This window comes from Mesoplodon bidens (genome assembly GCF_964165515.1).
Source record: "Mesoplodon bidens genome assembly, chromosome: 3".
NCBI classification, from domain to species: domain Eukaryota; kingdom Metazoa; phylum Chordata; class Mammalia; order Artiodactyla; family Ziphiidae; genus Mesoplodon; species Mesoplodon bidens.
The window spans coordinates 156872194-156887816 of NC_138178.1; the positions used below are offsets into that span (position 1 = coordinate 156872194).

The 15623-nt window shown below is 42.4% G+C and overlaps 1 protein-coding gene across 4 annotated transcripts in view; it reads right to left on the reverse strand.

Moving 5' to 3' along the window:
• STON2 (stonin 2) overlaps positions 1–15623 on the reverse strand; it is a 149808-nt gene that overhangs the window by 83756 nt on the left and 50429 nt on the right. For all 4 annotated transcript variants that reach the window (XM_081230310.1, XM_081230309.1, XM_081230308.1 and 1 more), the window contains exon 4: positions 4596–4790. In XM_081230310.1, coding sequence (XP_081086436.1) covers positions 4596–4790 — 195 coding nt within the window. The remainder of the gene's footprint in view (positions 1–4595; positions 4791–15623) is intronic.

The following is a 15623-nucleotide window of genomic DNA, read 5'->3' on the forward strand; positions in this document are numbered from 1 at the left end:
CACCTGTTATGTGCTTCACCCAGCATCAAGTTTCTCAGTTTGCATACACACCTGAGCATTCTCATCCCACACTTAAACTGACACCTTTCTTATGCATAAAAGAAAACTAAAATGGAGGCCCGCTACTTAACAGCAGCATGTGCTACTGTAAACATTTCTGTGTTTTCTCTTCTCTTGGTTGCAATGGACTTCCAAGGCAGAAGGTTTATTTTCATTCCTTCGACCCTCTTACCATTTATCAACTCAGGTAAAACTAGGGGCATTACAGAGCTACTGTGACTGGTGAAGATGACAGGGTGTGCCTGTCATCTAGGGAAAGGGGACCCTGGGGAGACAGGGGGTGCTCTTAGGGATCCTGCCTATTCCCACTTTTGCCATTTGCACTGGAAAGCCGAACCCCAGAGCAAACATCTACACTGCTCTCCAGCTCTGCCCACAGCCCGTGATTTAACCAAGGTGAGGGGATTTGGGATTTGTTTGCCTTCCTCCTCCTAACTATCCCCTTAGTGAGATCACAGAGTTGATCACAGAATCTTTCCCTCCACAATTATGCTGGGAATCGGGACCGCCCTGTGGGGATGCCAGCTTCCTGCAGGACTCCTGCCGCGGAGGACAGCGAGGAGGTATGGCTCGCTGCGGCCTCATACAGAGCAACAGAGCCAGGGAGACAGGCCGGGCCTGGGCCACCATAATCCCACTCCACACAGGAGATGAATCGCGGAGCATCTGCCCCAGCCGCATCCCCAGGGAAACCCCTGGGCCGGCGGGGCAACTTCTCTTCACCCTCTTCTTCCCTCCGCAATGCTAAAGGGCATGGGGGTCGAGAGTGGGCAGATAAATGACAGAAGTTTCCCCAAGGAAGGTCCTCCCAAGGACCCCCAAGCCCTCAGCACAGGAACCCATCATCCTGAAACCCCGCAGCGTCTCTCCACTTACCCCGGCTCACTGCTGAGGACCGCGAAGCCCCTCTCGGATCCCATCCCACAACGCATATGGTTTACAGTCCTCTTTGGGGCAATAAAGGAGTAGGCAATAATTACCCTCATTTCCCATGCTAAAGGGAAATAAGGCACAGGGCTATTCAATTAGGATTGTTTTTTTACTCCTAGGGCACTGTACGAAGCACCTCTGCATACACCCTGTCGCCCTGCCTGTGCAGGGGTGCCCAGCCCCATTTCACAGATGAAGAAGAGAAGCTCCAGGGAGAGGAGACAGAGGTGGATGAGAATCTGCTCCTCAGACTGAGGGATTCAGTTTACCCTGACTGAAACATCCAGACTCAAAGGAGGGCTCTCCCAGAGGCTGGCCAGTGCCACAAGCCCAGTGCCGGGCAGAGGATGGGTAGCCACCTGACTGGGGGGCACCTTCCCATGTCTATCAATTTCTTTGAAGCTCTCAATAGCTCAACTAAAAGCATTTGTGAATTCCCCATTGCTGGGGTAGATGGGTAAGTGCCACAGGCTTCGAAATACTTGGTCGTCCTCCTAAACCTTGTTTTTCCTTACCTTCCTTCTATCCTGGGACCCAGGATGAGTTAAAGGCTTTTCAAAGCCAGAACTCCACCCTGTTGACACCGGTCAGAATGTTCGGGAAGAGCCTCATGGGGTTCCCACAGCGAAGGCTGCAACCAAACACCGTCCACACGGCCCAGGGAACTGCCCTCTGAGCTACTCACCTCACTGCCTCTCATCTTCCAGGGCCCTGGAGGCACACCAGTTCCCACCTCTGGTCCTGGAGAGTGACTGGAGGTGAGACGCAAAGGAACGCCTCTCCATCATAAGCAGATGGGGGGCACTGCTAGGACCTGGGCCAATCTGGGTCCTTGCCTGAAGACTAAAGAATTAGGGTATTTCTTTTCAAAGTGCAGTGTCCAGAAACTTGTTTATGTAACACAATACAGTGAGCACAGCGCAGTTATCTGTAAGGACTCGTATCTGTTAAGGAAACAGGAGCTTTTTTCTCAAGCTCTGGTATATATATATATATATATACCATATATATATATATATCTCCTCTATACCTATCTGTACAGAAGGTCTGGAAGGTAACAGCAAATTGATAACATGATGACTCTGTGGCACTGCCAGGTTTGGGAGCCACTAGCTTTGGAACTTTGACTGAGACACAGATTTGTCCATCCCTTAGCGGTGTTCTCTTAGACAAGTCTCTGAACCTTCTACAGACTCAGGGTCAACTAGGATATGAGAATGATGCCTGCCGGCAGGATGCTTATAAAAGCAGGGATAATCCACATCTGACACACAGCACACACTCAGTAAGTCCTGGTTAGGATTATTACTACTTCTGCAAAAGAGGACGGTTGCTAAAAGGCTATATCTCTAGCCTCCCTGTAGCCGCAGAAACCACCTCCTGCTGAAGGAGGGAACTGAGAGCATCACTCACCATTCTCTAGTCCTGGTTTTGCATTTGTGTCTCTGGAGTGACCCCAGCCTGCAGGACATTTAGTTCCTGGTAGGGACCAAAGTGTGTTGGCTATTCTCCATTTGCTTCACCACCACCCCTCACTCCAAAGCCATTCTCCACCTCTCTACACCTGCTCTGTGGCCTGGTGGCTGACTGCTGTGGGCTGCCTCACCAGGGCTCCATGCCCTTTGGTTTCCGACAAGATCTGCTGATGGGAGGACCAACACAAGATCTGGGTATTTATTCCCCCCTCTCTCCTCACTTTGCCAAGTCTCTGGCAGTGGTGGCGTTCTTTCTATAGCATAGCACCTGTGGGGCAGCCCCTCTTCCATGAATCTAGGTCTTGCTGCCTCTGTAAGCAGTTCTTTCATTAAACTCTCTTCAGATAAACCCCTCTGAAGACACCATCTGCTTCCTGCTAGGACCCTGACCAAAACAACACAGGGGAGGGGGCCTTCTCGATGAAAAGGGAGACACTAAACATAATTATAAGCTTTGGGGACAGCTTAACAATGTCCAGTTCAGGCTAGGACTCTGATCTTCATCATTTGAACCTCTAGGAATTAAAGCAATTTTCACCTAAGTAAAGAGGCCACCAAAAAAAAAAAACCAGCCTGAGCCTAGAGATCTTGACTTTTGCTGCAGTGAGGAGCCCACCTCTACTTCTCTAAAGCAATAAGGACCCTGGGGCAGGAGAGAGAAGAAATCACACCCTTGACGATCACTCATTCTGTGTCAGGCATTATGTTAAGCTGTTGTACATAAACTGTCCCATCTGGAGTAATAATTTGGCTGAGGCAAGTACTGTTATTACGGCCATTTTTCAGATGGGGAAACTGAGTCGTAAAGATACTAAGAATCTTGCCCAAGGTCACAATGGCAGAAGGAGGATCTGAGCCTGAGCAGTCTGACTCCAGTGTCTGTGTGCTCTTAGCCTCCTCCACGGGAAGGCTTGGCAAAGAGGTTGAGAGCAAGGAGACGCAAACGGGAGGCAAGCACCGCCTCTCTTCCTCACCACCTCAGCTTGTGACTTCCCATCCACAAGATGCTCCCATCCATGAAATACTCCCCAGGGTGGAGAGGGGGGTATGAGGGCATATTTCAGCTGCTGATTAAGATCATCCGTCACAGAGCATCAACCAGAATTGAGTGTGTCAGTGCAAACAAAATGCAATAAAGAACTGTGGCTTGTGAAGAGAGACAGAGAGGCCATCATAAACTAGGACTCCTTGCAATATTATCAAATACCAAACCAAATCCTGTCTGAACCCTGTAGTCTGCAAGAGGGATCACTCTTTCTACTTGTAGAACCTCCCAGTAGCACACACCGTGAGGACAAATGTTACCCAAATTTGAAAAATGATCCAGAGACAAATTCCTAAAGCACACCTTTGAGAAGGAAAAACAAATGTTGTTGGACACACTGGGTAAATTCATCCACAGAGAAACCATCAGTAACTTTATCACTTTCAAAGGAAGGCAATCCCTTGGGCCAAATAACCAAAACACTAACCACACACAACATCTTTCCAATGCTGCCCTAAACCCAACCCATAATACAGTGCTTGCTGACAGGCCCATATTCTACCTGCAAAGCCAGCCAGCATTCCACCCTACACATACCGGAAATGTAATAAAGGAGAACATGGGATGTTATAGACTGATGCATAGCTCAATCCAGGCACGACAGAAAAAACAGAACTGCAAAATGATCTGTACTCTGGACACAGCGGCGGCATCCTGATTCTCATTCCACTTCACATAACATTTCCTTTTTCTCTGCTTAAATCTAACCTCCCTCTTGCTGAACAGGGAAGGTGCGTGGGTGGTAGGACGAAGGATTCAGCCTTGCGCATATTACACATAGTTTGGTTAACCAAGGAGAAAATAAATTGACAGGGAACCGTACTCGTACAGAACAGTCAGAAAACAACCCCTTAAGATATACTGTCAAATGGTTTCCCAGTATGAATAACCTGCCAACCAACCAGCCAATCTGTGTGCATGTTTTTTCCCAATGCAATTTTGAACCACTCAGGATTCTAGCTTTTTGACTGGAGGACTATGCCTGAACTCATTCTGCAAACAAAGCTGGCTGCAGAGATTTGATGAGTGGCAACAGGTCACCAAAAGTGATTTGCAGAGCCCTCTGGCTTGGGGCTCCATCTTACCAGTCGAGTCGGCCCTGGAAGCCAGGCTACTCGGCTCCTCAGCACTGATGAGCTGCAGGCCTGTGTACGAAGGGCCAAAACTAGGACTACTGGTGTCTTCAGAATGTGTGGTCCAGCTGCTCTCGGAGGGCAGAGGGCATCTCCTCAGGGAGTTGAAGGAAGGGCACGTCCAGCAGGGCATGGTCAATGATATGGCTGGGGACAGACGGAAAACCAAAAACATACAGTATAAATAGTTGTACTTTGTTTATCTTTAGTGCTTGTCTGACTTTGATGTTATGAAAGTCAGACAAGCACTAAAACAACACAAGCACTATGAAATCTCAACAGCCATACAAGGCAAGGAAGTGTACTCATGATATAGACAGGGAAAACTAATTGACTGAGACCCCACAGTGAGTCAGTATCAAAACCGGTACTACAGTTAAGGTCTAATGACCCTCAAATCAAAGATAAGCTCACCAAAGAATATGAGTGATTTTAGGCTCTACTATTTTTTTCTGTTTTGGCTGCATTGGGTCTTTGTTGCTGCACATGGGCTTTCTCTAGTTGTGGCGAACGGGGGCTACTCTTCGTTGCAGTGTGTGGGCTTCTCATTGCGGTGGCTTCTCTTCTTGCGGAGCACGGACTCTAGGCGCACAGGCTCAGTAGTTGTGGCACACAGGCTTAGTTGCTCCGCAGCATGTGGGATCTCCCCAGACCAGGGCTCAAACCTGTGTCCCCTGCATTGGCAGGTGGATTCTTAACCACTGCACCAACTGCAAAGTCCCTAGGCTCTACTTTTATTTCTAAACCTAGGTTTCGGCTTCATTCAGACCTAAACTACATACAGTTTCACCCTTACCCTTACATTTCCTCCATTTTTAGTGGTACACCAACACTCAAGAAAACTTACCAATTTGTACTGCAAAATTAGAGCTAGGTTGGATTAAGTGATAAGAATGTGAATATAGATGTATTTGCATATGAATGTGATATGTTTCTGCTTGCCTTGAGTTTGACTGTAACTGGAGAATCTGTAGACTGTTACATATACAAATTGAGATCTACTAGGACTGCTGACCTGGCATACAATGAAAAATACCTTTAAGGGGGAAGTGTACAGGGCTTGGCTTTATCTCTGTAACCTTGAGCACCAAATTTAGCAAAAACCACTTCGGAAAGTTTCTTTTTTTAAAATCAAGTTTCCTAATGTTCCTAATTTGTCTTTGGTTAATTGCCTATCACATGGTTTCTCCACCGTGTTGCATAAGAATCCTATTGCAAATTTGCTGACAAGTACTGAAAACAAGTGCTGAAAAGAGTGTGGACAGGGAAGGAAGAATTTAAAAAAAAGAAAGAAACTAGCAATTATTGAGTACCCATGAAATGTCAGACACTTGTACAAATGTTATCTCATCTTGCCCATGGATCCTGAGGGTTAGACAGTGGTCTTCCTTTACACAGGGGGTAACAGACTCAATGAAGTTAAGTAGCTTGTCCAAAAACATAGAGTCAGTCAGGCCTCCTGGCTGGAGAATCGAAATTGTGGTGTTGGGTTCAGAAACAGGAAGAGATACTGAGATCTAAGAGGAAAATGAATAAATAAATAGCAATATCTGCGACATGGTATAAATATGAAACTACAGAGAATTTTCATTCTATTTTCTTAGGCATTTTAAAAAAATAGAGATCTTTTCTCTATCTGGAATGCTTATGGCTCACACCCCATTTTCCTTAAAAATGTGACCTTCTCATTGAGGTACTCTTGAGCTGTTCTCTCCAAAGATGCAAGTCCCCTTCTCTGCTTTCTTTCTCCTTAACGTTATCTCTGTCTAACATCCTATATGTCCAATGTCTTCCCCACTAGAATTCAAGCTCCTTGGGGGCAAGGATTTTGGTTCATTATTGTTCACTCTTCTGCCCTGAAGGCCAGCAGGATTTGCTACCCCAAAATATGCCTTTTTGGCATAAGGATTATTTTAGGCTCATTATTTTTTAGAAACAGCTGATGAGGGAGAAGCTCTAAAAACTCAGTGAAAGTTACCCTATTGTAAGGGACATTTACATCTATAAGGGAAATCTCCATTTGTAAAGGTGTGTCCCTCTCTGTACCAGGAATAGGAGGAGGTCCAAATCTCCAGAGACCCTTTATCAGCAGAGAAGGCCTGGACTTAAATCTGCAAAACAACCTTACCCTTGTTTACCAGGGTAACCTGGTAACTTCACCAAACTGGTCTATTCCCTCCCCCAACATACTCTTTTGTCTTTAGCTAGTATTTAAGGTGGTGGCTTGGGCCATTTCAGGGAGTTATTCATTTTTTCTGGGTACCTCCCATGTATATAGCAGTATACATGTTTATTAAACTTCTGGGGAGCCGCTCAGAGCTACATCCCAGGGACTTGGGACTGCAGGCAACCGTGTGGCGGACAGGGTCTCGGTGCTCCGGCTGGGTGTCAGGCCTGTGCCGCTGAGGTGGGAGAGCCGAGTTCAGGACACTGGCCCACCAGCGACCTCCTGGCTCCATATAATATCAAACGGCGAAAGCTCTCCCAGAGATCTCCATCTCAACGCTAAGACCCAACTCCACTCAATGACCAGCAAGCTACAGTGCTGGATACCCTATGCCAAACAACTAGCAAGACAGGAACACAACCACACACATTAGCAGAGAGGTTGCCTAATATCATAATAAGGTCACAGACACCCAAAACACACCACCAGATGCGGCCCTGCCCACCAAAAAGACAAGATCCAGCCTCATCCACCAGAACACAGGCACCAGTCCCCTCCACCAAGAAGCCTACAAAACCCACTGAACCAACCTCACCCACTGGGGGCAGACACCAAAAACAATGGGAACTACGAACCTGCAGTCTGCGAAAAGGAGACCCCAAACACAGTAAATTAAGCAACATGAGAAGACAGAGAACCACACAGCACAGGAAAGAGCAAGGTAAAAACCCACCAGACATAACAAATGAAGAGGAAAAAGGCAGTCTAACTGAAAAAGAATTCAGAGTAATGACAGTAAAGATGATCCAAAATCTTGGAAATAGAACGGAAAAAATACAAGAAATCTTTAACAAGGACCTAGAAGAACTAAAGAGGAAACAAACAATGATGAACAACACAATAAATGAAATGAAAAATTCTCTAGAAGGAATCAATAGGGGAATAACGGATAAATGACCTGGAAGATATAATAGTGTTAATAACTACCACAGAGCAGAATAAAGAAAAAACAATGAAAAGAATTGAGGACCTCTGGGACAACACCAAATGCACCAACATTTGAATTATAGCGGTCCCAGAAGAAGAAGAGAAAAAGAAAGGGACTGAGAAAATATTTGAAGAGATTATAGTTGAAAACTTCCCTAATACGGGAAAATAGTCAATCAAGTCCAGGAAGCACAGAGAGTCCCATAGGGCATAAATCCAAGGAGAAACATGCCAAGACACATATTAAACTATCAAAAATTAAAATACAAAGAAAAAATATTAAAAGCAGCAAGGGAAAAACAACAAATAACATACAAGGGAATTCCCATAAGGTTAACAGCTGATCTTTCAGCAGAAACTCTGCAAGCCAGAAGGGACTGGCAGGACGTATTTAAAGTGATAAAAGGGAAAAAACTTAAAACCAAGATTACTCTACCCAGCAAGAATCTCATTCAGGTTCAATGGAGAAATTAAAACCTTTACAGACAAGCAAAAGCTAAGAGAATTCAGCACCACCAAGCCAGCTTTACAGCAAATGCTAAAGGAACTTCTCTAGGCAGGAAACACAAGAGAAGGAAAAGACCTACAATAACAAACCCAAAACAATTAAGAAAATGGTAATAGGAACATACATATCGATAATTAACTTAAATGTAAATGGATTAAATGCTCCAACCAAAAGACATAGACTGGCTGAATGGATATAAAAACAAGACGCATACATATGCTGTCTACAAGAGACCCACTTCAGACCTAGGGACACATACAGACTGAAAGTGAGGAAAAGAAAAAGAAAAAGTTATTCCATGCAAATGGAAATCAAAAGAAAGCTGGAGTAGCAATTCTCATATCAGACAAATACACTTTAAAATAAACACTATTACAAGAGACAAAGAAGGACACTATACAATGATCAAGGTATCAATCCAAGAAGAACATAAAACAATTGTAAATATTTATGCACCCTACCTAGGAGCACCTCAGTACATAAGGCAAATGCTAACAGCCATAAAAGGGGAAATCAACAGTAACACAATCATACTAGGGGACTTTAACAACCCACTTTCACCAATGGACAGATCATCCAAAATGAAAATAAATAAGAAAACACAAGCTTTAAATGATACATTAAACAAGATGGACTTAATGGATATTAACAGGACATTCCATCCAAAATCAACAGAATACACTTTCTTCTCAAGTGTTCATGGAACATTCTCCAGGATAGATCATATCTTGGGTCACAAATCAAGCCCTGGTAAACTTAAGAAAACTGAAATCATATCAAGTATCTTTTCCAAACACAACGCTACAAGACTAGATATCATTTACTGGAAAAATCTGTAAAAAATACAAACACATGGAGGCTAAATAACATACTATTAAATAACCAAGAGATCACTGAAGAAATCAAAGAGGAAATCAAAAAATACCTAGAAACAAATGACAATGAAAATACGACGACCCAAAACCTATGGGATACAGCAAAAGCAGTTTTAAGAGGGAAGTTTATAGCAATATAATCCTACCTCAAGAAACAAGAAACATCTCAAATAAACAATGTAACCTTTCACCTAAAGCAATTACAGAAAGAACAACAAAAAAACCCCAAAGTTAGCAGAAGGAAAGAAATCATAAAGATCAGATCAGAAAGAAATGAAGGAAACAGTACCAAATGTCAATAAAACTAAAACCTGGTTCTTTGAGAAGATAAACAAAATTGATAAACCATTAGCCAGACCATCAAGAAAAAAAGGGAGAAGACTCAAATCAATAGAATTAGAAATGAAAAAGGAGAAGTAACAACTGACACTGCAGAAATACAAAGGATCATGAGAGATTACTACAAGCAACTATATGACAATAAAATGGACAATCTGGAAGAAATGGACAAATTCTTAGAAAAGCACAACCTTCTGAGACTGAACCAGGAAGAAATAGAAAATATGAATAGACCAATCAGAAGCACTAAAATTGTGACTGTGATTAAAAATCTTCCAACCAACAAAAGCCCAGGACCAGATGGCTTCACCGACGAATTCTATCAAACATTTAGAGAAGAGCTAACACCTATCCTTCTCAAACTCTTCCAGAATATAGCAGAGGGAGGAACACTCCCAAACTCATTCTATGAGGCCACCATCACGCTGATACCAAAACCAGACAAAGATGTCACAAAGAAAGAAAACTACTGGCCAATAGCACTGATGAACATAGATGCAAAAATCCTCAACAACTACTAGCAAACAGAATCCAACAGCACATTAAAAGGATCATACATCATGATGAAGTGGGGTTTATCCCAGGAATGCAAGGATTCTTCAATATATGCAAATTAATCAATGTGGTAAACCATATTAACAAACTGAAGGAGAAAAACCATATGATCATCTCAATAGATGCAGAAAAAGCTTTTAACAAAATTCAATGTCCATTTATGAGAAAAAATCCTCCAGAAAGTACGTATAGAAGGAACTTACTTCAACATAATAAAAGCCATATATGACAAACCCACAGCCAACATCATTCTCAATGGTGAAAAGCTGAAACCATTTCCACTAAGATCAGGAACAAGACAAGGCTGCCCACTCTCACCACTATTATTCAACATAGCTTTGGAAGTTTTAGCCAGAGCAATCAGAGAAGAAAAAGAAATAAAAGGAATACAAATCGGAAAACAAGAAGTAAAGTGTCACTGTTTAGCAGATGACATGATACTATACATAGAGAATCCTAAAGATGCTACCAGAAAATTACTAGAGCTAATCAATGAATTTAGTAAAGTAGCAGGATACAAAATTAATGCACAGAAATCTCGTGCATTCCTATACACTAATGATGAAAAATCTGAAAAAGAAATTAAGGAAACACTCCCATTTATCACTGCAACAAATAGAATAAAATACCTACAAATAAACCTACCTAGGGAGACAAAAGACCTGTATGCAGAAAACTATAAGACACTGATGAAAGAAATTAAAGATGATACAAACAGATGGAGAGATATACCATGTTCTTGGATTGGAAGAATCAACACTGTGAAAATGACTCTACTACCCAAAGCAATCTACAGATTCAATGCAATCCCTATCAAACTACCAATGGCATTTTTCACAGAACTAGAACAAAAAATTTCACAATTTGTATGGAAACACAAAAGACCCCGAATAGCCAAAGCTATCTTGAGAAAGAAAAATGGAGCTGGAGGAACCAGGATCCCAGACTTCAGGCTATACTACAAAGGTACAGTAATCAAGACAGTACGGTACTGGCACAAAAACAGAAATATAGATCAATGGAACAGGATAGAAAGCCCAGAGATAAACCCACACATATATGGTCACCTTATTTTTGATAAAGGAGGCAAGAATATACAGTGGAGAAAAACAGTCTCTTCAATAAGTGGTGTTGGGAAAACTGGACAACTACATGCAAAAGAATGAAATTAGAACACTCCCTAACACCACACACAAAAATAAACTCAAAATGGATTAAAGACCTAAATATAAGGCCAGACACTATCAAACTCTTAGAGGAAAACAGAGGCAGAACACTCTATGACATAAATCACAGCAACATCCTTTTGGACCCACCTCCTAGAGAAATGGAAATAAAAACAAAAATAAACAAATGGGACTTAATGAAACTAAAAGCTTTTGCACAGCAAAGGAAACCATAAACAAGATGAAAAGACAACCCTCAGAATGGGAGAAAATATTTGCAACTGAAGCAACTGACAAAGGATTAATCTCCAAAATTTACAAGCAGCTCATGCAGCTCAATATCAAAAAAACAAACAACCCAATCGAAAAGTGGGCAGAAGAGCTAAACAGACATTTCTCCAAAGAAGATATACAGATTGCCAACAAACACATGAAAGGAGGCTCACCATCACTCATCATTAGAGAAATGCAAATCGAAACTACAGTGAGGTATCACCTCATACCAGTCAAAATGGCCATCATCAAAAAATCTACAAATAAATGCTGGTGAGGGTGTGGAGAAAAGGGAACACTCTTGCACTGTTGATGGGAATGTAAACTGACACACACACTATGGAGAACAGTATGGAGGTTCCTTAGAAAATTAAAAATAGAACTACCATATGACCCAGCAATACCACTACTGGGCATATACCCTGAGAAAACCATAATTCAAAAAGAGACATGTACCAAAATGTTCATTGCAGCTCTATTTACAATAGCCAGGACATGGAAGCGACCTAAGTGTCCATCAACAGATGAGTGGATAAAAAAGATGTGGCACATATATACAATGGAACATTACTCAGCCATAAAAAGAAACAAAACTGAGTTATTTGTAGTGAGGTGGATGGACCTAGAGTCTGTCATACAGAGTGAAGTAAGTCAGACAGAGATAAACAAATACTGTATGCTAACACATATATATGGAATCTAAAAAAAAAAAGGTTCTGAAGAACATAGGGGCAGGACAGGAATAAAGACGCAGACGTAGAGAATGGACTTGAGGCCACTGGGAGCGGGAAAGGTAAGCTGGGAGAAAGTGAGAGAGTGGCATGGACATATATACACTACCAAATGTAAAACCAATAGCTATTGGGAAGCAGCCACATAGCACAGGGAGATCAGCTCGGTGCTTTGTGACCACCTAGAGGGGTCGGATAGGAAGGATGGGAGGGAGATGCAAGAGGGCAGAGATATGGGGATATATGTATATGTATAGCTGATTCACTTTGTTATACAGCAGAAACTAACACACCATGGAAAAGCAATTATACTCCAATAAAGACGTTAAAAAAAAAAAAAAACTTGTTTGTTTTTCTCTTGTTAATTTTTTATCACAGGCGTTTCTCAGCTAAGAACCTAGAAGGGTAGAGGAAAAATTATTGTTCCTTCCCCCCAAATCCCCATTTCTAGAATAGTGCCTGGTGTAAAGTAGGCACTCAGTAAGGATTTGTTGGTTATGTCCATAACAGTCTATACACAGACATTCTATATTAAATACAGACTGCTAAAACTCCCACACAAACATAGGAAAAAAAATCACAACACTAAAAATAAAAAGAAGAAACAACCAAGAAAAAAAAACAAAAGGAAAGGGAATTCCCTGGCGGTCCAGTGGTTAGGACTCGGCGCTTTCAGTACTGAGGCCTGGCTTTGATCCCTAGTCGGCAAACTAAGATTGTGCAAGCTGCATGGCACAGCCAATAATAATAATAATAATAATAATAATAATAAACAATATTTTTAAAAAGCAAAGCTGAACTTGTAAAAACTTATCACAGGATTGCCATTTCCTACAGTATCATGGATTAGACACTGAACCATTATGGAAATAAAAGTAAAATACTAGGTAAAATGTAACAACAATATTTACAATATATTACAGGGTAAGCAAGTAAGTAAAGAGTTATCAGAGGCGGAGTGAAAGCTGGAACCCAGAAATGGTAAGCAGAGCACACAACCTGATTTTTATACCCTGAGGATTTTGTACAAACCAGGGAGACTCCTAAGTTTGAATTTTTACAGTCTCTTGTGAACAAGATGCAGGGGAACAGAATTTGCCACCCTAAAATGTGTCTTTGTGATATTAATTGTCTTAAACTGGTCATTTTCTAAGAAACAGCAGACATGAGAAGTACTCTGAAAACCGAGTTAGCCTTTTGTAAAAAAAAATTTCCATTTGTAAGGGAAATCTTATTTGTAAGGGTTTGTCTCTCATGCGTACCTCATACCAAGAGGAGGATGACCAAATCTCCAGAAACTCTTATCAGTGGAGAAGGCTTGGACTTAAATCTGCATCATAATCAGCCTTGTTTACTCTGCTTTTCCTGGTCACCTCCCACCAAAGACTCTCACCACCCTCAACATCCTCTTTCTCATCTTTAGCTAAGGATGGTATATAAGGTGAGGGCTTCAGCCATTAAGACGAGTTACTCAGTTTTTCTGGGTCTCTCCCATGTATACGTGTCATTAAAGTTTTGTTTGATTTTTCTCCTGTTAATCTGTCTCATGTTAATTTAATTCTTAGACCAGTCTGAAGAACCTAGAAGGGTAGAGGAAAATTTCTTCCTCCCTGACAAGGCAAAGGGGAAAAAACCTAGGACTTACCCAAGATGGAAAATCTAACAGAAGATCTGGTGCCTAAAGCTAGAATTCTCAAAGGGCTCAGTTAAAGGGTAAATTAGGAATAACCTCCACTAGTAACCCCATGCTAAGGATGCAAGATAGAGGGGGAAAAAAAAAATCTGATATTTTATAACCACAAGCTGTCCCATATAGGGGTTTGCAGCTAAAACTACTTGTGTGGTCAGAAAAACTTCCAGTCTGAGAACCTGGTCGAAGTATTTCCACTTTGATAGTGGAAAGAGAGTAAAACGCGTGGAGGATAGAGTGAGAAGGTCCCATAGATATCTAATCTGAGTTCCTAAAGAGAAGAGAGAGAATGAAGGCAATATTTGAAAAAATGCTGGCTGAGAATTTCCCAGAATTTATGAAAGGTTTTGTCAGATTAAAAATCACAAAGTGGGCTTCCCTGGTGGCGCAGTGGTTGAGAGTCCACCTGCCAATGCGGGGGACACGGGTTCGTGCCCCGGTCTGGGAAGATCCCACATGCCACAGAGCGGCTGGGCCCGTGCACCATGGCCGCTGAGCCTGCGCGTCCGGAGCCTGCGCATTCGGAGCCTGCGCTCTGCAACGGGACAGGCCGCAACAGTGAGAGGCCCGCGTACGGCAAAAAAAATAAAATAAAATAAAATAAAATAAAACTCACAAAGTATCTCAAGGAGGGTAACCAAAAATAACTCCATAAGTAGATATCAAAACTATATAAGACTGAAACCAAGCAGGACCCTATGGGGCTCCTGGGCACAGAAGTCTTTCTGTGTCCCCCATTTCTTGTTGGTAGGGAATAGATTCCAGCCTCCATGACCTTCCCTGAGTTCCACAGGGCAGATTGCTAATCAGGGAAGGGAGGGGTTGCAGAGACAAGGGAGGAATAGTCTAGAAACAGTAGTGCAGCCTTGGGGCAGGGATACACATAAAAATATCTTTGAGCGCTTTACAGAACTAAAACCCCCAACAAATGGAAGACTTAGCATTCTTCATTTCCAATTAAAGGGACCAGAGAAACTCTTCAAGAGACCACCTGAGACCAGATTAAAGGAGTGCAGATGCTGCACACACCCTGATCCTTATCAGCAACCCTGCCCTGAATCATTGCTATAAATCTTCACCAAATCCCCCCAGGTTGGGACACAATTTTTGAGGGGCACGAGTGCACTGTGTCCCCCTTTGCCTGGAAAAGCCATAAAGCTATCGTTTTCTACTTCACCCCAAACTCTGTTTCTGAAATTCGAGCCGGCACTGGTGCACAGACGCTCAGTTTTCGACACCAAGACCAAAGACACAGAGAAGATCTTAAAAGCTAGCAAAGAGAAAATAAGATTACCCATCTTATTCCTATTCCCCAGTTTTACAAGTGGTACGTGTCTGTGTTGTACTTATTTCTACGTAATGTTATCAACGTGTAGGTTTGTGTATCCACACTACAGTCAAGATACACAACAGTTCCACCACCACAAGGATCCTGCCTGTTGCCCTTTTATATTCAGTCCCACCTCTTCCCCTCATGCCCTGTTCCTATACCCCTGGCAACCACTAATTCGTTTTTCATTTCTATAATTTTGTCATTTCAAGAATGCTTTATAAATGGAATCATGCAGTATGTAACCTTTTACAATTGGCTTTTATCACGCAGCATAATGCCTTTGACATTCACTGACGTTGCTGAACGTATCAATACTTCATTCCTTTTTACTGCTGAGCAGTATTCCACAGTATGGA